This window comes from Cebidichthys violaceus, unplaced genomic scaffold (assembly GCF_023349555.1).
Source record: "Cebidichthys violaceus isolate CVI_PGR_0920_01 unplaced genomic scaffold, fCebVio1.0.p SCAF_5, whole genome shotgun sequence".
NCBI lineage: Eukaryota > Metazoa > Chordata > Actinopteri > Perciformes > Stichaeidae > Cebidichthys > Cebidichthys violaceus.
Window position 1 is genome coordinate 12,727,803 of NW_027176705.1, and position 24,554 is coordinate 12,752,356.

General features: G+C 42.4%; 1 protein-coding gene across 2 annotated transcripts in view; it reads right to left on the reverse strand.

Moving 5' to 3' along the window:
* acsf3 (acyl-CoA synthetase family member 3) overlaps nt 1-19,186 on the reverse strand; it is a 31,683-nt gene extending 12,497 nt beyond the window's left edge. Inside the window, exons 1-7 of one of the 2 annotated variants that reach the window (XM_068731103.1) lie at nt 19,112-19,186; nt 17,657-18,462; nt 15,205-15,360; nt 11,170-11,324; nt 10,379-10,524; nt 3,151-3,248; nt 2,731-2,857 (exon numbers count right to left, since the gene is read on the reverse strand). In XM_068731103.1, coding sequence (XP_068587204.1) covers nt 2,731-2,857; nt 3,151-3,248; nt 10,379-10,524; nt 11,170-11,324; nt 15,205-15,360; nt 17,657-18,379 — 1,405 coding nt within the window. In that variant the 5' untranslated portion in view covers nt 18,380-18,462; nt 19,112-19,186. The remainder of the gene's footprint in view (nt 1-2,730; nt 2,858-3,150; nt 3,249-10,378; nt 10,525-11,169; nt 11,325-15,204; nt 15,361-17,656; nt 18,463-19,111) is intronic. The other variant, XM_068731104.1, reaches the window with a different exon arrangement.
* Between the last annotated feature and the right edge of the window lie 5,368 nt (nt 19,187-24,554).

Sequence of the window (24,554 nt, forward strand, 5' to 3'; positions counted from 1 at the left end):
TGCATACAAAGTCAAACAATGGAAACAGATTTAGCGAATAAATAATGACGTACATGAAGCATGTGACTTAGACGTCCACTGAAGCTTCAGTTTCACAGCGGAGATGAAAAAAAAATCAGATCTGTGAGGATCTGTAACTATTAAAAACAAACCATCCCCGACTCTTTTAAAATCTTGATACGACCTCTTCTTGAATGGTTCAATGGTACCCGGCTGGAGAATAAGCGCCTCTAGCTCTTTATCTCAATGCGCCTGATTCTTGATGAATGCATAACAGTAGTGGGTGGAAACATACACAATTTGCCATTTATTTTGTTGATTTTCTGGAAATGTTGATGAAATTTGACCTACAGTTGAACAGAAACTATTATCTCACTAAAGATTGAAGATGCAATAAAGGTCTGGAAATTGTATGCGGAGGCTCAATGGCTCAATAATAATTTACATAATATATTCGTTAAACAATCTTTGTAATAATTCATACTAAACCTAGAAATAACCTGACGGACATTGACATTACTTCTGTTGTACCATAACTTTGTTCGTCCTGTAGATCTCAGATACAGTATATCAACAGAGCCATCAGATAACTTTAAACCTAGAGGACTATCTTTTTAAAAAGCTCTTGTTGGTACTGCACTCAAGCCAGAAGCTAGCTTGATAAATGGCAATTCTTGGCCAGAGTTGAGTCTCTCAGGCTGCATACAAATCCTGACTGGCACACTGATGGAGCGTTGCAGCCTGAGAGTAGATGGTGCTTAGGAGGCACAATTTAGGGCAGGGAAGTTCCTTAAACACTTCACTCTGGTCTCGTTAGTGGATGAATGAGATGTTATGAGTATCTTACTGCGTTATCGTCCTATTTGGAATTCAAGGGAAGACATCGATATATTTTCCTCGATGACATGGAGGTCAAACACTGGATGTAGAAAAAGTGAGAGACAGAAAGCTCAATGGGAAGGTGACAAAAGATGAGCAAGAGTTAAGAAGTCAGAATTGGAGTGTGAGTTTGAGACAGAGTGAGTAAATTCACATTTGAAAGTTTTCTTTTAATAATATGCTCAATGTTGCACAACAAAGAAACAGGATAATTCAACAGAACCAGAGGTTAACGTTAAGGTCATCAGTCAGGCTAAAGTGTCAGTTTAAATTGCTACAACTTTATTTAAAAAAATTTAAAAAACACATTTTCTGTCACTTTGCTAAATAGATGCTCTTATTATTACAATACCCATGAGCCTTGGCTCAAGTGCTTTAATTGCCACCTAACATTGTCTCAGCAAAAAATGTAAACTTTCCCTTTTGGTACCCTGGATGAACAAAAAAAAAACCTCCTCCCATTTCACATCTAAGTGTGAGTGCGTTTAAGTTGGCATCAGGGAACACAGGTAGGTGGGTAAGTAATGTGTTTGATACATTCCTATTGAGCAGGCCACGGTGTGTGTGTGTGTGTGTGTGTGTGTGTGTGTGTGTGTGTGTGTGTGTGTGTGTGTGTATGTGTGTGTGTGTGTGTGTGTGTGTGTGTGTGTGTGTGTGTGTGTGTGTGTGTGTGGCTTGAGGGACTGGTCTGTGGGGAGCTGATTGCGCGGCTCTCATTATGTGGCCACTGGCTGTAATGGAGTGTGACAGCAGCGTGCTGTGCTCTGGATCTCTGTCCTTCCAGCCTGCAAAGCCAATTAAACACACTCTGCCCTGCTCTCCCACTGCCTTACCCAGCATCGCTCTCCATCACTTGCTCCATCCTTGCTTCTATTCATCCCTCCAACCCCTCGTCCTCCACCACCACCACCCCATCACCGGCTCTCCATCCTCACCTTAACCGTACCCACTCTCTGGGGCCCCTTTTGTAGCCGACTCTCTCAACCTACCACACACATAGTTCCAGCTCTTTCTTCACTCTTTTGCCTCTGGCCTTTTATTTCCTGTTGTCTACACGACAATCAAAAGCTCCAATCGCTTCTGCCCTCCCTTCTTGTGTCCCCAAGCCTCCCCTCACGCAAACCTAACGCCCGTCTCCCTGTGGCTTTGCAGTGCAGCAAAGCTCCTTTGGGGGGGCAGAGAGAGGATTTCTGGGCTGCAGGGAGAGAGAGATGACAGCTTCCCTGTGTGCTGCCACACACACACACACACACACACACACACACACACACACACACACACACACACATTAAAGGGAGGGAGAGAAAGAGAGAAAGAGAGAGAGAGAGAGAGAGAGAGAGAGAGAGAGAGAGAGAGAGAGAGAGAGAGAGCAAAACTTGGTTTCTCAAGACCCAGAGCAGTCACAACCACTTAGGAGGAAAAATGCCCTGCAGCACCAAAAACACACATCGTCCATTTATCACTCCCTCATAGTCCCCCAAAATGTGTGTGCGTGCATGCACACACACGCACACACACAAACACACACATTCAATTTCTGAGTGTGTGTGTGTGCCTACTGGACTGGATTCCTGGTTTTTAAGTGTTTAAAATCAAACCCCTGAAAGTGCAGTCTGTACCAAAGACGAAAAAATCTTTTGACATCATTCCTCCTTGTGTGAATCCATCTGACAGCACAACTCATGTAGATGCAATTAATGGCAGACATCACTCCCTCCAAGGTAGAATGTGTGTGTGTGTGTGTGTGTGTGTGTGTGTGTGTGTGTGTGTGTGTGTGTGTGTGTGTGTAGGCATGCACAGTGTTGAAGGGTGAGTTAAGAGAAAGGGGAAGAAGACAGGAGGGTTTGGTACCTGTTTTGAACCAGCCGTCATCAGTGAAAGACTCTGTGGTCTCTTGAGGTTTGTTCCAGTACTCTTTAAAGACAGACGGACCTCGAACTAGGAGCTCCCCTTCTTTCCCCTCCAGACCTGGACGTACCTGCGATATATTTTCACAAAGATAAAGGGAGAGACCGAGATGGATGATATAGACGGTTTAAAAGAGTTGAGTGCACTATCCACTTGATACAATAGCCAACATCAGCAAGGCAATACATGCTGAACCGCATGCAAAGTTATGAAGGCAACATACTGTATTTCCATTGAAAATAAATAAGATGGCGTTTACAATAAAGTATGGAGTTTGTAATTCATAATCAGTGACACTTCTTGACATGTTTTTAATCCAGTCTGTAGATAAATCAGCTTAGAATTTGATAGTTCATTTGTTACCTGAGTCTCGCGGTGGTTGCCCTCCACAATTGTGGTGTTGCTTGAGTTATTCATGACAATCCGTACTTCCACACTGGGAAGTGGAAACCCTACGGCTCCTGTCAACAAACCACACAAAAAACACATGAGTACAAAGGGAAGAAAGCAAGATGGGATGATTTGTGTCACTTTTACAGAAGCTGAACACTTGTGTCTAACCAATAGAGTGATCGACACAGAGTGCATGATTTCTCCCACACTGGGAGTGCTCTCTTTCTGATGGCATTAACCTCCGTCCGCAGGCCATAACTGGTCACTAAATGCTTTGCTGAGCTTGTAAAACACTAAACTGAAAGCCATTCGTCTCAGTCACCACAAGTCAGTTGACTTGTCGAGTAATGGGGATTTCTGGGGCAATGCCTGATGCAGCTGTTTACTTCGACATCAAGTACACACCAAAATAAGAGAAATCTTATAAACAGATGCCAGACCCAGTACACACTCCATCACATTGTGATCTATCAAAAAGTATTGAGTCTTCTCAGAATGACACTGAACCGCAGCATCCATGGCATTAAGTCAACCCATAACTCACAATATAACTCTCACAATGCCAGTAATACTCTCTACTTTTGTATGTCTTATGCAGTTTTTGACTGTACAGTAGAATTCAGCCCTTCAGTCCAAACTACTGCTGAAAGCTTCACAAGGCTTTTTATTGCAGCACAGTTGCATAAAAATGTTATAATTGAGCTGCCTAATTATGAAATACAATAGGGACTCAGCGGCAAAACTATTCAGAACTGTGAGCTGCAGTAATGTTTAAATGTGTAAACTATCATTAAGAAATGTGTAAAAAATGTGTTACAAATTGAAAATCCCCACATGTACTGACACCACCTGCAGCCTCCATCTTTGTGTGTGTGTGTGTGTGTGTGTGTGTGTGTGTGTGTGTGTGTGTGTGTGTGTGTGTGTGTGTGTGTGTGTGTGTGAACTCCTCAGTTAAGTAATTATAACAAAGAGTGCAGTGGGGATACACAAGGATGGCCTTCGTGGTCTTCTCTCTCTCTGTGTGTGTGTGTGTGTGTGTGTGTGTGTGTGTGTGTGTGTGTGTGTGTGTGTGTGTGTGTGTGTGGTAGCGTGCCTTCCTTGAGGCTATTATGCCATTTCACAGACCACTGCTCTCCCAATAAAGAGCAGGTCAGGTCCTGATTAAAGAGTGATTCTCTCACTTCATATTGATCGTATCCACTCCTGTCCTGATTGGCAATGTCTATCACACACCATCACAGCTGGGAAAAAACAACTGACCACAGAAGTAACTCGACTGTTTCTGAGAAGACAAGCAGGATGACAAACAAGCTTGAGTCAGAAGGTTAGACAAGCTGAATCCAGCCAAGTTATAGTGATCGGTGCATCCTGAAGCGCTGTACGCAGTGTGAACAAGGTTCTTTTGGACCTGAACTCGAGGTGGCTCTGTTGACTACAACACCGCTACACTGTTGTTTGCTGTTGGTGATCCTTGCACTACTGTGTAGTTTACCTAGTTAGCTAATTTAATTTAATACCATTCTATTATATTGTATACTCTTATTTATACTTTTATTTTATAATGCATTATGTTCTGCTGTTATTTTATTGTATGGTATATATTGAGCATTGTTCATACTTAATATTTGTATGTTTACTCTGTAACTTCGTTTGCTGCTGCTACAAACAAATTTCCCCCTGGGAATGGATAAAGTATAGAGCAGGGGTCACTAATAGGCGGACCAAGGTCCGGATCCGGACCCAGACGCCATTGTATCCGGACCCAGACGCCGTTGTATCTGGACCCTGGACCTAAAACCGAAAGATAATTGAGAATTATTACATTTTGACGGAGCGCCTATATTTTAACCGGCGCAGCTTTTCTAGCCTTTACGGCACTCGGTCAGTGGTCCAGGAAACAAACCGACCAATTACATGCGTTGTGAATCACATCACGTGATGCAGCTCAGTCAATCAAATATGGCTATTCTGACACGTTTCCTGACTCGAGTGAGACGTACAAACACGGGGCTGAGACGAGGAAAGAGAACGGAGGGCAGGAGAATTATGTGAGTCAGAGAAGTTGTTTCACATGATGTTCTCCTAAAAGAGTCTTTAACCAAGAATGAACAGACTCTTATAGGTTAATTCTTCCCACGGACAGTTTAAAACCAGTGTGTCTCATATGTTCAGAGACCGTGACGATTATTAAGAGGAAATGGTGCATAGTTACAAAATCATTTCACCTCAGGTTGATAGCAGAATACCTCAAGGTGTCACTCAGAGAGAACCAGGACATTCTGATGTAGCATTTCAAAATTAAAGCCCTTCAAAATCTCATGCATGATCTAACTTCAAATCATATTCATGAGACAATTTGTCTAATTTCAGATGGGATTTTAGAGGAAATGGTGCATAGATACATTTAATTTTGAAATGCTACATCAGAATGTTCTGGTTCTCTCTAAGTGACACCTTGAGGTGGTCTGCTATCAACCTGAAGTGAAATGATTTTGTAACTATGCACCATCTCCTCTTAAGATGCACATTTTTTGAAAGTTTTCAGTTATGTCAGTTATTCTTTAATCCAGCCCTTATTTTACTTGAAATGAGGAGAACATTTATTTATGTATTTCTATGTATTATTTATAATCCATCCAGTTCAATTTGAAAATTGTTAAAATATAATTGATGTGTACTTTCTTTATTTGATTTGACAGTTGTTGACTACACAGAGACGTTAAATAGCGCAAGTTAGATATTATTGTAATGTTCCAGACCTTTGCATGAGGAGATTTTCTCAATCTGGACCTTTTGGAAAGTTAATTGAATACCCCTGGTATAGAGTATATCTACAGTTGTGGTCAAAAGTTTACATACACTTGTAAAGAACATGATGTCATGGCTCTCTTGAGTTTCCAGTTATTTCTACAACTCTGATTTTTCTCTGATAGAGTGATTGGAACAAATACTTCTTTGTCACAAAAAACATTCATGAAGTTTGGTTCTTTCATGACTTTATTATGGGTTAACAGAAAAAGTGACAAAATCTGCTGGGTCAAAAATATACATACAGCAACATGAATTAGCAATTTTGGTGACTTAGAAAGTTGTGTCAATGAAATGAGCTTCATAGCATGGCCTCTTAACTTCTTGTGAGTGATTATGAGTGACTACAGCTGGTGACTTCTCTGAGGCCATTTAAATAGGGCTCATTGGATACAAACGCCCACAAACGCTACAATGGGAAAGTCAAAGGAGCTCAGCATGGATCTGAAAAAGCGAATCATTGACTTGAACAAGTCAGGAAAGTCACTTGGAGCCATTTCAAAGCAGCTGCAGGTCCCAAGAGCAACAGTGCAAACAATTGTTTGTAAGTATAAAGTGCATGGCACTGTTTTGTCACTGCCACGATCAGGAAGAAAACGCAAGCTATCACCTGCTGCTGAGAGAAAATTGGTCAGGAGGGTGAAGAGTCAACCGAGAACCACCAAAAAGCAGATCTGCCAAGAATTAGAAGCTGCTGGAACACAGGTGTCAGTGTCTACAGTCAAGCGTGTTTTGCATCTCCATGGACTGAGAGGCTGCCGTGCAAGAAGGAAGCCCTTGCTCCAAAAGCGGCACCTTAAGGCTCGACTGAAGTTTGCTGCTGATCACATGGACAAAGATAAGACCTTCTGGAGGAAAGTTCTGTGGTCAGACGAAACAAAAATCGAGCTGTTTGGCCACAATGCCCAGCAATATGTTTGGAGGAGAAAAGGTGAGGCCTTTAACCCCAAGAACACCATGCCTACCGTCAAGCACGGTGGTGGTAGTATTATGCTGTGGGGCTGTTTTGCTGCCAATGGAACTGGTGCTTTACAGAGAGTAAATGGGATAATGAAGAAGGAGGATTACCTTCAAATTCTTCAAGACAACCTAAAATCATCAGCCCGAAGGTTGGGTCTTGGGCGCAGTTGGGTGTTCCAACAGGACAATGACCCCAAACACACATCAAAAGTGGTAATGGAATGGCTAAATCAGGCTAGAATTAGGGTTTTAGAATGGCCTTCCCAAAGTCCTGACTTAAATCCCATTGAGAACATGTGGACAATGCTGAAGAAACAAGTCCATGTCAGAAAGCCATCAAATTTAACTGAACTGCACCAATTCTGTCAAGAGGAGTGGTCAAAGATTCAACGAGAAGCTTGCCAGAAGCTTGTGGATGGCTACCAAAAGCGCCTAATTGAAGTGAAAATGGCCAAGGGACATGTAACCAAATATTAGCACTGCTGTATGTATATTTTTGACCCAGCAGATTTGATCACTTTTTCTGTTAACCCATAATAAAGTCATGAAAGAACCAAACTTCATGAATGTTTTTTGTGACAAAGAAGTATCTGTTCCAATCACTCTATCAGAGAAAAATCAGAGTTGTAGAAATAACGGGGAAACTCAAGAGAGCCATGACATTATGTTCTTTACAAGTGTATGCAAACTTTTGACCACAACTGTATCTATCCATCTTATTGTATTGGAGTGACAGCATGGAGGACGCAGTGGACCAGGAGGACATTCACGGTCTTGTTCGAGGACATTTCAGCAGCGCTAAGATGCCAATATGCTTCATCAGAACTGCTGGTCGGACATTCAAATAGCTTCAGAAACCTCCTCCCCTCTTTACCTGTCACAATAACTACATTTGTTGGCTGATTTATTGTCCCACAAATAATTGTGATAAATTATATTATTGTAATTTTATTCCACTCATATAATGATAACATAATAGCATAATACTGCAAGTACACAGCAATCAACTTTACATTCTTAATATTGAAAAACAAATATTAAAATATCTGAAAGAAATGAACAAAAATGAAATAAAACCACAAAACCAAACAATAAATAAAATGGACTGTGGGCTCTGTTAACAAAAATTGCACTTAAATAAATATTAAACATTTGGCACAGGAGTATGGAGAGTTATTCATTCCTTACCAGCCAATAAATGGTTGTGACCTTTGTTAACAAAAAAACATATTAGTCATAGATTAAATAAGTAGTAACAAAAACACTGCTCTTTCATTTGACTTAAAGCCAAAATGTTTCCACACCAGAGCTGTGGACAAGCCGAAAACATAAAAGGTATAGAAGTTATGTCCATATATCAAATGATAAGTCAATATAGTAATTACTGTGACAGGTCTACTCCTCACATATCTTTCCGTCATGGCGTTGGTTGGGCTGTGTCCAACCAATGCCTTTTTGAAACAGACAATCCCACATTCACACCCACTTCACGCCGCAATAACTGCGTGGAGGTGAGAAAAGAGCCAGGGTTTGAACTTCTCACTCTAGTTCTTTGTGCGTTTTTGCCTCGTCAGACTTCTTTGCAATCCCGCCACATTCCCAAATCTCCAAAATCAACATGTTGAGTTTAAGGTTATTAGCTACTGGAATGATGGACGAAACTTTAAAAATAATACTGAAGGGAAACTGGGCAAATAAGAGATTACAAATCTCTCAGCCTCTCGTCATCTTTTCCTCTGATCGGGTGAAGAGGAGTAGACCGAATAATAGCTTGAGTTCTTCACCCTGTCCAGCAAAAACACCACCGTCTACAAAATGACAAAAACAGAGTTGTCTCCCCCAATGACGTGTCCAAAATCAATTTAAGTGTTCGTTGCAGGGAATCTCTCTTCCCGTCTACGCCCTCCTCTATCATCATTTTTTTTCATCTCACATCAGGAGCTGTAGAAATCGTGTAGCATTCGAGTCTCGATGATTCAACAAGATTGAGTGCCATTTTGAAGAGTACCGGCAGGTTATAAATGCTACATGCTCTGTGGGAAAAGGTCTATGTGTAGTGGAGAATGACAAAGGTCCAGATAAGATTGTTCTACAGTTATTCTTCCAAGAAGTTAATGAAAGACACAAAGCTTTAGCTGGATGACATCAGGAGGAAGACAACACTTAGGGCTGGAAGGTGAGATGTCATCTCTGTTGTCTATGACCATTAAAAGACAAAAAAAGGCTGATAGGTTTAAAGAAAAAGAATCAAAAGAGAAAATGATGAGATGAAAAGAACACAGATGAACTAATCTAACATACGTACATGTCAACAAGGGCTATATGACCTAGAAAGCCACACTGCTGTTAATCTGAAATGCTCTAAAACTGTAGACTACACAGCAAAATCGGGCCAAATAGACGCCCTAATTACAGTAGAAAAATATGAATACAATTGCTGTCAATAAGTGTATTAAGAGCTCCTCAGTTGGCGGAGGGCAGAAAGAAAAAAAAGTGAGTGTGTGTAAGAGAGGGTGACTCCACTCCACTACTCTTCTGAGAGTGTTTCCTGTGGTTGCTATTGATCCATTTTAACCTACTTAAAAACAAGACAAGAACACACTGACGCAAACAGGCACAAGCTCATGGCTGCGCACACACACACACACACACACACACACACACACACACACACACACACACACACACACACACACACACACACACACACACACACACACACACACACACACACACACCTTCCACAAAGTCTGCAGTGGAAACATCAATAGAACCACAGCTATTCTTAATAATCACCAGAGAGGAATCAAACAAAGCCTGCTCGGTTTATGCCGAACATTACCTGACAAACAAACAAAACAATTCCCCAACAAAGCAGCAGACACAGGGTTACCCAATCCACTTGCAAGCTAATTAGCTTTACCTGTAAGAGGAAGAGTTGGCTGGGGAGGAGGAAGGGTAGGAGAAGGTGGGGAGGGAGAGAAAAGGGGGAGGACAGGACTAGACGTGAGAAGAAAGCAAGCGCCACCAGTCTGACCTCATTTCCAGACATTGCCTTTGTTTTTGCATGTGTGAGGGAGGTGTCGTTGGGATCATGGGGTTTTACCTGACATCACAGCAGAGAAAACTGCCAACGATCAAAACACAACACATGAAGCCGAAGTGCTGAATCAAACCGGTGAGGGAGGTGGAATAATATCAGAGATATTTTAAGAGATATGTGATAAACAAAGAGGAAAGTTACCAAGTGTGAGGTCACACCAACAGCTTGGTTTCTTTGGTGGAAAGTGCAGAACAATAAAAGAAAGTTGGCTGAATTAAACCAGCTGTCATTACTGCGGTTGCATCTCATTTGTAAACCCAGGCAATAAGGTCAAATATTTTTTGTGGGTGGGTGTATAAGAGTATCCAGTCAGTAAAACTTGAGTACCTGGGATGCGTGAGCCCTTGAGAGGGTTGGACAGTGCCATGCCGATCTCTGTCATGCCGTAGCGTTCCAGCAGTGTGTGTCCTGTAATCTCCTCCCAGCGCTGCAGAGTGGGAAGAGGGAGAGCAGCCGAGCCCGAAACCATCAGCCTAGAAAGAGAGATCATTTAAATGTATTTTAAATTCTATCAGGACTGGAAATTAGCAGGAGTTCAGGGCAAAGACCATTTTTGCACATCCATAGTACATATCATGTGTTGCATTGTCACACATCCCTATGTGACGTTGGTGATTTGTGAGAGTCAAATGAGTTACTTAGGATTTTGTCTACGGTGTTTCACATCGTAAAGTTCTGCACAATTTGATGGAAAAGTGCAAAATATTGTCATTACACAGCCAACTAATTAGGAAAATGTGGACACTTCGAAAACATTGACATCTCACAATGTAAAAAAAATTGTAAAAGATTAAATGTGTTATTACACTATAAATAAAACACCCTCTGAAATGAATTGTTAATTCTGATATGTATGCACACATTTAGACGCCAGCTTCATTGTTCCTCGACACAGATAGTACAAGTCTCTGGAACGCCGCAGGAGGGATGAACACCATTCTTCCAAAAGATATTCCCTTATTTAATATTTTGATGATGGTGCTGCTGATGGAGAGCTCTGTCTGCCACTTTGTGTGTGTATATATTTATATATGTATAAAAAACACCCATACATGCATGCATCTACATATACATTAACCCATGAGTAAGCTGTCTGTCATTGATCTCACAGCCAGTACCTGATCCTCTCTTTGCAGACTGCTTTGACAAAGTCCTTGACGTGAGGCTGTGTGAAGTGCTGATCATAGTACTGGATCAGCTTAGAGTAGATGGTTGGCACGGCCATGAACACATTAACCAGGGGAGCCTTGGAGCTCAACAGCATCTCCCACACCTAAAACACACACACAGAGAGAGAGAGAGAGAGAGAGAGAGAGAGAGAGAGGAGAGAGAGAGAGAGAGAGAGAGAGAGAGAGAGAGAGAGAGAGAGAGAGAGAGAGAGAGAGAGAGAGAGAGAGAGTACAACATATAACTGAATAGGGAGGAAGGTAGAGGGAGATAAGGAAAGGCGAAAAGGAAAGAAGTGTATCTAATAGACGGGCCATGCAAACTAAATTATTACATCCAGACTCATTTGCGCATGTGAAAGTGCCGTTTTATTCTTTTATTTGATGTAAATGGCAAAGTAAGGTCCGGACAGTAGCCTCATATCAAACCTGTCAACATACTAAAAAAACAACAACAAGGAAAAAGATTTTTAGATTTGCAAAGGTCAGAAGGAGGAAAACAGCAGAGCGCTGTAGGGCAGAGCCCGCATGTCGGCCAGTTAGAAGGCTTTCTGTGCAGCTACTTTTGACAAACGTGATTGGTGACTGTTACAGAAGGAGCCGTTCGTATCTTAGCCTGCATCAAGCATGCTGCTTTAAACACACAGGCTTTAATGTGCATAAGCATACATGGTGAACTACTGTCATGCTCATATAAAAACACTGTTCAAATATCACATAAACTCACTTGTTCAAGGACAAAGCTATTTTACACACCCCGCCCCTCCCACTCTATCTCATCCCTCACACACACACACACACACACACCCCCACACAGTCTGGGTACATCGCAGTAGACGATGGGAGGATGGGACGACATCATGAATTAAGCGAAGGTGAACGACAGCTTCTCCCCCCTGGGAGACAAACGCTCCTCCCCTGCTGTCTCCCCTTCCCCTCCTCTCTCAGTCTACTTATCCTCACTTCTTCTTCTTCTTTCATTCTACTTCCATTCCCCAAGTGCTTCTTTTTCATTCCCTACCTGCATCTCTGACTCCACAAGCTTCCCTTCATCTTTCTTTCTTCCCTTCACCCTTTGCTTCCTATCTCACATTCACTTACCTTCTCTCTCCATTTCGTAATTTCCTGCATCGCTGCCTCCACAGTCTCTCTCTCTCTCTCTCTCTCTCTCTCTCTCTCTCTCTGACACATACTCACACACAGAGAGAGATGCACTCTCTCCCCTCATCCATCTCACCTATGTAGCACCATATCCTTCTTAATATGCCAGCAATTTCTAAACTCTTCCTTCCACTCCTCCTTTGAGTCACCTCGCTGTAGACTCCCCCACCCTCACCTCCTCTGACCCTAATAAACAAACAGAACTCAAATAGATAGACAGATACAGCTGAGGTGATCTCATAATATCATTGCAAGTTGATCTAAAAATTGTGGAGCATTCACAGGTCACCTGCACACATACAGAATAGAACTTTGTGCAGAGACGGATTATTATCCGAGTGTGCCCTGACCATTCTGGGTGGGTCGTGTCTATCAAGTGCAGTGGAGCGCTTCCACCAAGTCCAGTCTGGAGGGGAGAGGAAGGCAATTTATGTCCGTCAAAGAGTTGAACTCCACCGAGGGGACAGGATGTGATGAGAGCAGAGGACCATGGCCTGCATCCTAAACAACTCTATGGTCTACTCAGGCCTCAACATGGGACTCCAAAACAAATTGCTTCTTCCTGAGAAGGACTGGATGTTGAACGTCAAAGTGTCTGACGATCGAAAACTGTCAGGTATCAAAAGTTGGCATTGATGCTCGGCCATATCCTTTGATCAGCTACCACAATTTTGCTATTTTGTTAAAAAAGAAAGAAAATGATTCCTCAAGGTGAAGTATCAGAAATGTTGGTATCGGCGCTGAAACTCAGGTAGGCTTATTGTATTGGCCTTGATATCAAAATTAGAGTCTACGGGTCGCACTCTAACACTTGCTAAATAGCATTAAACACAAAATACGGCTGGTATGCAGGTATTTGATCATTTGACACATAATATAACACTTGAACTAAAGAGTTGGATAATTTGAAATTTTGAACTAATGATGAAAAGTGATTACAATTCATTCTGAGGGGAACATGAATGTCAGCACCAAAATCTAATCAAGCCTTTCGATAACTCATTAATAATTGTTCATTCATTTCACTCTAAAGCACCTCATGGTGGTGGTAAAGGAAAAGTCAGGAAATCACTAAAGTTGATGGGATTTATCCTCTAGGTACAGACATTCATGATCCCCACTGTTGTGCCAATAAATCTAGTAGTGGTTAAGCTATTTCATTGGATGAATTCAAACTTTGCGCTGCTGTTGGCACCAGAGGAGAAGTGAAGGGTTCACCAAAATCAGTAGGCTTCATCCTCCGGCGGCCATGAATGTCTGTATAAGATTTCATGGGAATCCATCTAATAGTTGCTGAGATAATTCTGTCAGGACCAAAGTGGTGGACAGGCCGACAGACAGATTGACTGTATAAAGACATTGTCATCACTTGAGACAAAACACAAACATCCTGAGTCCTCCCATCTTCTCCCACCTAAACCATTAAATGTATGAATATTACTTTATTAAATCTTCAATTATAGAATAGGCAAATGTGAGTTTGTAAGTAGCACCTCATCAATCCGTAAATAAAATGCCTTCATCTGGTAGAACACAATGAATTGATGCATTATCCCTCCCTCTTATTAAAAATCTTAATTTTCTCTGTGAAGACATATTTTTTGAATGTATTAATGAGTTGTTTCCTCAAGGTTAATCAAACATATTAGTTGCTGTGATGAAGTCGTCAGTATTCCAATAAACAAAACAATCTGACGAGTGCAGCTGAAACCCCAGGAAGAGTATCTGCTCCTGTCAGTCTGCAGCAGCACACTTGAAACAGACGTGCTGTATGTGCGTTTTACTGGATCACAATTCCTGCACTGAAAATGTTTGTCACTATCTCCAGGCAAAATCAGAAAAAAATCAATGCCGGCCTCTGCTGCCTGGGCTACCCTTCAGAGATCTTAGGGGATAGAAGAGACAGACTATCGATCACTTCATCAATGTACTGTTACTTCAGGAGGAGGAGGATAAAGGCTGCTTTCTGAGGGTGAGAGGAGGGGTTTTGTGATTTGGTACACAAGGTCAGGGATAACAGCTGAATACTGATATAACAGTGTAGCAATACCCATGTTGACAGATATTCCCTTTAAACACCTTTCCTCTCCATGTACCTTCACTGCCGCAGCTGCAAAGGACCTGACATGCAAACAAAAATACACACACACACACACACACACACACACACACACACACACACACACACACACACACACACACACACACACACACACACACGTGAATCTTTACCCCTATATGTTTCAAAGCCCCACACACACACACACACACACACACACACACACACACACACACACACACACACACACACACACACACACACACAGCACCCCATCTTCCCCTCCCTTCTCAGGGCCAAACAAGCACCATCATCCTTCAATGTCAGCTCATCGATTGATCTGCTGCTTAAGCCCCTGCCGTGAGTCGGCATTGGTCAGATACAAAGCCACACAAGGCAATTCATCACTGAGCCCCAAACACTTAGCTTGACAGTCAGAGAGGGAAGAGGAAGAGAAGGAGGAGGAGGGGGAGGAGAGAATGATAGAAGCAGAGAGGAGGTGAAGCGAGGAGGAAGGAGGAAGAAGAAAAGTGGAAAGGGAAAGGGAAAAGGAAACACTGATAGAGAAAGAGGGACTGCTGTGGAAAAAGGCTGAATGTCCACACAGAACTTCTCCATCTGAAGTACTTCTACGCCTCGCTGCCAATGACTGCATGGCCGAGTCTTACAACTGCCTCTTTTTGTTCAGGGGTGTTAGTGAAAAGGTGTAATGCATCAAGAGAAAGAGTCAGATCAAGAGGGAGAGGGAGACGGAGTGCAGTTGAGACCTTCTGAGGCTGGAATTCGGGCAGCATGACGCAGGTGGCGCCCACCCAGAGCGGACACAGCAGCTTGTTAACAATGCCATGCACATGGTGGAGCGGCAAGGTGTGGAGGATGACGTCGTCTCTGGACCACGCCCACTCTGAAACCAGACACTGGACCTGGTGGGTGAGGGGGGTAAGCAGGGGAGGAAAGAAAGGAGGGGGTCAGCAACCTCAGTCAGCTGCAGATATTTGTCTCGCTATTTTGTGGTGTTGCGGTGCAGTTGAGTTGGTTTCGTACCTTCCTACTAAACTGCTGCATTCAAAGCTTAATTAGTAATTTCCTGCTGCTTCAAGAATGACTTCCGACAACCACTGAGAACAGTGAATTTGGTTGCAGCATAATAATAACTCAAGACCATTATAATCTAACTGCATTATTATTCTACTGAGACTCCTGTTGACACTCCACGTGGCAGCGTTCGAGCTGTGTGTGTGTGTGTGTTGATGTGGTGTTTTCTATGTTCGATCCGTGTGTGCCGGGGTTTGGTAGCTGTGAATATCAAATAATGGAGGAACACAAGAAATCTGTGTGTGTCGCAGTAGGCTGAGAAAAAAAAAATAGTATCTGTACATTAATTATATTATATTATTAATTCTAATTAATTGCATTACATGCTTTACAAACATTGTCAAAGACAACAAAAATGGTGGAAGTTTGGGATCAGATCATACATTTGGAAGTAATACAGCAGATTTATTTTCCTTGCAAGTTTGCTTCAAGTCTTCATTCACATTAACCTGACAGAGGAGCTTTCCAGGAACTCTGACAACCTGATGTTGTTGCCCTCCAGGAAAACAGACAGACTCACTTAATCATCTACTCACTCACTTCCCTGGGCCAACCAGAGGCATCTGAAGCTCTGCCTTCTTTCAGATGGATTTAATTTTCCACACTATTGGACATGTAGGTCAATTTCACTTAAAAAATATACAGGGAAATCTTCAGGAGATCTCTAATGGCATAAATTAGTGATTATTCAGAAAGCTCGACTGGAACAAAAGAGGAATGATGCTAATCGGGGAGTCAAATGTGGGTGTGGGGATGTCTAAACACTTGCACTCAGAAACGTGCATATATTTTATGTGTCTCCATTTGTTGGCGCTCTGGATAGTCACTTCACCGCGTGAAACATCACATGTCCTGTTTTAAATAGGCCTAAATCAAACTCAGAAGACAAACACGGACAGCATGAAAAAGATCATGTAAATTTAGCAAGTGCGTCGGAAAAAATAAGATTTCGGACTCTGAAGTCACTGATGTCTGAGCTTCCAAAAGCACCTGAACACACCAGCAAGGAGGCATTCAGAGGCCCCAAATATCCTCATGACTACAAACATCGTATGTTAATTCATTTGATATAATAAATCTGAAAAAAGTAAGTTCGATAAAGTCCCTTGAATTGGAAATTACAGGGATGTTATCAATTAGGTTAATGATTTTACAGTATTACATAAAGACTACGGTAAACTGTGAAACAGTGTTATGTTTATCTGCCATAAAGGTTTAGCATAATCTAAAAGATATTAAGAGTTGACTCACAACACACACTGCTCGTTATTTTAAGTCCATAAGCACAAACTGTACCATCCACTGCTATGTCAACGCATTGAACCAATATTTTTCACTGTTGATAAACATATCTTATTAGTCGAAGTACAAGCCAATGGGGCTCATTCACCAATACCGTCATAAGTTATTTCTTACATTTTTTCTTGAGAAAGGTAAGTCTCCTTCACTTTCATGGCATGTTCTTTAACCACAGACTAATTCTTATAATGACTCGTAAACTTAAAGCGTGTGCCTGTCGATCCTAATGAACACAGAGAGACGCCCCGCCAGTCGCCATTAAAGTGCATGAGACTGCAGGGCCGTGTGCATCATTGAAAAGAAAAGTTGAGAGAATTAAGTCAAGAATGCCCAAACCAATGTCGAAAGAGGGTGAAGCACAAAGCTTGAAAAGTGGTGTTACTTCTGCAGGAAGTAAACGCCAAACCAGCTGTGAGATTTAGTGTCAGCAGAGGATATATTATAATAATAACTAAGAAAAAGATGCATGGGATGCGTTTACTCGTTCAGTGCTGAAGTGTTTATTCATGTTTTAAGACTATGCTTTGTAAAATAATTTAAATAATTACTAAATAATATCATAAATGTAATTTAAGTCTTATAATACTATACAACTGAAGAGAACTCAATAATCAATTTCTTTGCACAAATATGTCAGCACTCTAATATTCAAAAGAGGGCTCTAGTGTGCGTAGAATCTGCTCTTACCTAAGAACAAATCCCAAAAAAGAAAACTTTGTTGAATGCCAGAATCGTCAAGAAAAGGTGGGTTTTAAGAAGACATTTAAGAAGGAATGTAATGTACTTAGTCTCCAGTGTAATCATGGTTTAGAAGACAGCATTTACCATGGCGTGGAGGCCTCTGTGTGTATGTAGAACTCCCTTGGGTCTCCCTGTGGTACCACTGGTGTAGATGATCATAGCTGCTCGATCAGCCCAGTCTGTGATGTCTCCCGTCTCCTTCTCTTGGCCGTCTGCTCCGTCTGAAGTGTCCAGGTTAGAAGTAGAGGGCAGTGTCAGACATGGCAGCCCCAGCCTCTGTGCCAGTGGCTCAAGCGTTTCAGCATAGGGATGCCCTGCCACCAGCAGTGAACTCTGGGAGTCGGAGATGATGTACTCCAGCTCAGATTCAGGGTGTTTTCGGTAGAGCGGCACTGCCGTCCCACCGCTCATCCAAGCAGCCCACTGTGCCACTGTATAGGAAGCATCATTAGCACACAGGAAGGATACACGTTTCCCTTCCAGACCCCCAAAGTCAGCGTTGAGGGCGGTGCTGATTCTACCTGCAAGACCTAAGCTGCTGCGGTACAGCTGCTTGTAGCTGTGGCCACCGCTGCTGTCAATGATTGCAAGCTTATCTCCAAATGCTGGGGCTCTTTTAAACACGGGCTTCTGGTTTATCCTCGATGATGGAGCTGTAGTCCATCTATGAGCCCCTCTTTGAACCACAGCTCCCAGTAGCCGTTGCCCTGGCTTTGATGGGCTATACGTCTTATAAAGAGCGTCTTTCCAGTGAGGTAAGGTCCACTTCAGAGAGTGGCAGGCAGCAGCAACGCGTCCTGACAGCATATTTGAGATTGTCAGACCCTCTGGAGTCAGAACCTCAAGACAGCTCCATCCTCAGCCTCTTGCACACTGCTTCTATCAGACATCTGAGAGTTAAGAGGGAAATAAAGGCTTAGTTTGATCAACAAGCACACAAAGTTTGATCTATCTCTGTATTATTTAATTTTCCCACCACATTTAACACAAACTCACTACACCTGGCTTCAATGTATTGCTTGTTATATCATTTAAAAACATGGTGTGCAGAAAAAGTGGCAGACTAAAAAAAATGATTCAAAATCAAAGGAGCGCTTATATTCTATTTCTAAAACCAGGTTTTAACCTATTTTTCAGTAACTTCTTTAAACATGCGATAGTTGTAGTAAAAAGGTAGCTCGTGTGTAAACTTTTAACAAGTGTAACGTTATTAAGTGTAACCGTGCCCACGAAAATGAAGTAAAACAATGTCCAGTTTATTATTGATTCGTTCGGTGTTATTGCCACTAACGCTTCCGAACTCAGTAACGTTACAGCAGGTTACGTTAAGCTTAATGCTGGCCGTTGACGTCACTGTGACATTTGACATTATTTAACGGTAGCTAACTGACAGCGACAGACTGAAGACAACTGACCGGACAGCAGCGAAAAAGACGGACAATAAAATCTCCTTTCTACAGCAAATACTATCCGAATATTTCTACAGTAATGCCTGTGTTCCTCTGCACTAATATCTACTGTAATTCCTATTCACCTTACCCTAAACATAAGCCGGTACGTCTTGTAGTGGAGGACGACAGTGCAACCGCATTACTCTTCCGACATGAAACGATTTGCTTCAATGGTTCCTGCCTCGTATATTCTGTACACACAGCATACCCAGCTCCTGAGTGATACTTTTAGAAATATTGTTTTTAATTGTCCAAGAACATGATGTTTTGTTACTTTAGTGACGTTTTACTTACTTTTACTACTTTTATTTCACTACATGGAATAATTTAAATGCACATCTCTGTAGATATAAATTATAATGCTTTTAGATTTATTTATTTAATTAATTAATTAAGTATTTTTTGAACATTCAGCCTTTTTGATATCTTTAAGTTTAAATGTTACACATGATCTGACGCAGTACTTTGTACGATACTAGATGTCAGAGGTAACACAGTAATTTAGACCTCTTTAGTAGTTATTAGTAATTACAGGCCTCAGACAGCTAGTTTAAGATACATGTATCATTTATTACAGAGCTATAGCATGTCTGGGGTTGTTATCTGCCTTCCTGTAATTCCTAACTCAGCTTGGTGGGTGTTGGCAAGATCCCCCCCCCCCTTTTATTTTTTAGGACCTGCAGATCCAGTGGAGAGGCTGCTCACCAGAGATGAGGACAGGGGAACGGAGAATGCAGTATATGTGCAGCTACCACACACAGAGCTGTGTTTGGCTTTAGATCACATGCCAGTCCTACTACTCAGTGTGCCAACTAGCTTGGCTGGCTTCGTCATCACAGTGCAAGTGGGCACATTCAGCCGCCAGCTGGCAGTCGCGTGCCTCAGATAAGAGAATGGTACAGACATGGCACACGTTCAAAAAGTTTTCACTTCCCTCCCCAAACCCCCTACACTGCAAACGATGATGGCATGTTCCTAACGAAATTGGAGCCTTTGTTTCACAGAACTCCCCTCCACTCTCAGGAATAGTATCGTCAAAGACCACTCGCTCCCATTCGTGGGGAAAACGCTATTCAAGGGGATGCTATGCTACCCCGGCAGCAATGTAAATTGTAATTGTTGTAGATGATAGTGCCGCATTTTCTAAGGATTCAACCTAAAAAAGATTGAACGTCGTCTTCGATGAAACAAAATAGGGCACAGATGACACATGTTTTTGGATTTGTTTATTGGAAGTTGGCCATATTTTTGCCTTGCGTTGTATGGGGACTGGAATCTGAGCAGTTGAAGGAGTTATCTACAGCTACTGGAGACAGCGGGGATGGCTGAAGAGTGGAAGATGATATAGGGCATCACGCATATCACTGTTTGTCAGCGGTGAGAGGACAAGACATTGATAAGGAGTTATGGTTACGGTTATGGCGAAAACATGATTAGACAGAGTATCCAGCAGAAGCTGGCATTCTGTTGCAATGGCCTGCTGCCAACACGCCATACAGCAACGGGCACCTGAAAGGATCCAGCTAGTGATGGGCAGGACGGCCGCGAGCAGGCGCCAACTCCCATCTTGGCAAAGGACTGCGTCTGAGGAAAAGAGAACGAGGGAAAGAGGGGACCCCCCACAGATCTGTGAGAGAAGCTGAGATGGTAACACAAACCGTGGGGAGTACCCAAGCATGTGTCAGGTTGGCATCAATGTGAGAATCTCTTGGCAAGCGCTCCGCTCTCTCCCCTCCCACCCCAGCTCACACACAAACACACTGTTGCCCTGCTTGGAACACATGGTACATCAGCAGCGGCATCTGGCCGCGCTGACTCCTGGCAGCTGCGCTTCGTCTTCGCCAGTTGGGAGTCTTGGCACTGCCACTTCATCAACTACCTGTGGCTCCTCCTGGGTAAAAAGGCGAGGGATGAATTATTCCGAGGCTGCAGCTGCAAACTTGACTTTCATCCAAGAGATTCACTGTAAACATATGACTGCCTCACAGAGCACATGCCACCCACATACTAATGCACGGTTGACAACATGGCTTGTATTCTGCGCAGAGGGACTTGTGTGACCGCACGTGATGGCATGGTTCATTTGAGGCGAAAGATGAAGGATGCTTTGTGATGATTCCCTACGTGATGTATGTCAAACGCAAGTGCTTCCAAAGCACAAGCTCTTGGCTTACCAAAAGTGTTTTTTTTTTCTTCTTTTAAAGCATCAAATCAACAAAAGCACAGTGAGCAAAAGTGGCAGTAACATTCAGAAAGGCACTGCATTTTGGCCTCAGTGCTCTTCATCCGGCAGCTTTGGCCCATCTCTTTGTGTTGAAAGATCAAATCAAAAGGCAGCCAAGGATTACACTGAAAGGAATTTCCCTCCCATTTTTCTAATGAACAAATGGACGAGTGACCTTTCAACTCTGCAATTATTGCCTCACATTCCATTTATGATGGAGGTTTTGACAACCAAGGACATTTGCCTGAAGTGCCCTGAATGCAATTTAGCTGTGACAGCTTTGTCTGAAGATTACCCCATTATACTTTTTTTTCTTTTGTCTCGGAATATACCATCTACTGGTCTGGGCGATTCCATTTTGTCACTGAGGTGCATTAAATACCAACTCTTCTCCACCTGTCAAGGTGTTGGGTTCTCTTGCACTCTCAATTGATTTCCTGAAACGCTGCCAGGGAATAAACCCAAAGCTTTAATTGTAACTCAAATGTCATCTTTCATGCTATCCAGGTTTGATAATAATTTGCAAAAAAAGTATATTTACAGTGTGTTTACTGTGATCACAGTTGCAGTATTAAATGGCAACATCATGAACAGTAACCCACGTTATTAATCATCTTAATTTGACTCTGTTTATACTTGAAGGAAAGGAAAAGAAAGCAGCAGAGGGAAGAGAAGTTAAAAAAAGCAGAAAGCTGAAATGTGATGTCAGGGATTTTTGACATCCACTGAATTTCTTTAAACTTCGTGGTTTGCTCTTAGCTACTCAAGCACAGCGTGACCCAATTTCAATTCAAAACTTGTTGTGTTAGTATTTAGTTCTAGCCTTGTTTCAATAGAAATGTTGGCAAGCTGTTAGAATCTGTCAAAAACTGACTACATCTCTCCCTTACACACACACACACACACACACACACACACACACACACACACACACACACACACACACACACACACACACATATATATTATCTTACATTTTTCTGTGGGTGTTAGTCATCTGACAGTGACCCAGTGGGAGTTTTTTCTCCATCTGTGTCGGTCTGACCCATTTTAGCCCTCGGCCACGTCCAACTGTTCCGTTTCCCAAACATATGTGCGGTGGCAGGGGGATAAGCGAACCGTCGCCACGCGGGACCTGCAGACACACACTGCAGATATGACACTGGACCCTGCTTTCCTGTCTGTCTGCTTCCCACAACATATGTCATCATCAATACCGGCCCCGAGGATTCACACCTTAGTGATTTGACAAAACAATACTGCTGCCTCTCCTGAGTCAAGGAAATCTGTCTGTTGTCAATTTCATTATCAGACAAAGTAAATTTAAAAAGACTTTGGATCATGTGTTGTATTTTAGTTGTTATTATGTCAATGCACTTACTGTTAGACAACATGCGCAGCCATCGTGACTCCGCATCTCTTATTCAGTATTCAACAGTATTCAACCATTTCTTTTGTTCCTACTGGCCGGCCTATGTCTGATTGGGCACTTGACTTGGTGAAGAGACTGGCTGCAGCTTTGTGCAGATCATAACACATGCCAGTGAGGGCAGAATAGGCTGACCAGACGAGGGATTGTTTTTTTATTCCCCCAAGTGGTCCATGTTGGCAGATGAGATGGTATCACTGCACAGAGCCAGGACCCACTGGGGACTGTGGGGTGTGAGGCACATATGGGCAAACAGGCTGCTGATGAGCTGCTTACACGAGCCTCTCATCACGGCCTTCGAGAGAGATATCTCCACTAGAGGATTTGAAGTGGCTATATGCTGTGGGTCTGCTTTGTTTGGGTTGGCACAGGATACTAACTGTAGAGAGCAGACATGTTTGTTTGCAGAGATGCTCTCCCTTTATATTTCATACAAATCCATTGGGGACAAACACTGTATATCAATAAAGGTTATATAAAGATGCCTGCAATTTGTTATTGTAATTTACACGTTCTCTGAATAACAGAGGCAGACGGCACGGTCAAATGGACGGAATAAAGTTGATTTAACTGTAGTCTTAAGGTAACTCACATTAAATAAATGATATCCAACTTCCTGACCTACTGGCTGTAGTTTCAGATCGCTGCAGATTTTTTAAATGGCTTTCCACTAATGCCTTATTGATTCTCCTATTTCCCTTTTAACTCACACACATGAAAATGGAAACTCTTTTGCTAGACAGGCGATCAGGACTTCCGCTCTTCCGTCTAATTCAGCGCACTAACTCTGTCCTGCATCCTCAACAATATGCGGCCTCTGGACAGCAGGAGGTTTATAGCATGACATTCAAACAAGCAGGCCAATGTTACAACCAGATGTAAAGTGAAATATTTAATCCTTCCTTCTTCTATCGAGCATGTTTGTGATACAGCTTGGATAGAAATATGTACTCTGAGTTCACATCAGGATATGGTTGTTTCTTAACCCTCTGAAAGCCATGTAAATGTCTGTTTAGCTTGTGTGGATATGGAAGGGGAAAAAAAAGACATGTTTCATACATCATCAATTTATTTCTTCTGCCATGCAAAAAAAACTTGGCAGGCATCTTTCTTGTTCCATCATCTGCAAACATGCACAAACTACAGGCAGGCACAAGCACACTCACTCATACACATTCATAAACACACACACGCACACACTGAGTCTGCCAGGCTGCTTGGGTGGCGTGTTGTTCTCTGGGAGACGGTGCCATATGTTGTCTAGCCTCCCAGGGAGAGCAGAGCCTACCGCTGCACTGTTGTCCTGACTCTAAGGGAAGCCCACTGCTGTATAACACCTCGGCCCTAAAACGCTACCTATTTCTGTGGATTTTGTAATTTGACCTTGCAGTGCATGCACTCAGTATGGTATTGAATGAATTTCTATCTTGAGAACCAAAATAAAAACTAATTTTCTAAAGGTATAAATTATCCAGATTTGACTTTCTTTGAGCTAGAAATGTGTATTTTTATTCATTAACCTTCATTCACACTTGGGGACGACACATTGAAGAACAAGAGTGCTCTTTTACAAGGGTGCTAACACTTTGTGTGTTTGTTTTCTTGCAATTTTTTCAAAGAAAGAAGGAATACATGCAAACATACTGTAAATGTTTGTGTGCACTTAGCCCCCAGAGTCCTCGCCTTGTTGGACGATAGGAAGTGCTACTGGTAGTGCAGTGTGAACACTTCTGTCAAACTGTAAACAAGTAAAGAGCCGTTGAGAAGGATTATAGACAAAGGCTAACCTTGCAGTGAGAGGACCTGACAATGCCTTTGCACACCTGCAGATGAGAAGTCTTGAAAAATTAATTACAGCCAGGCAAAGGGAAAAAAAGC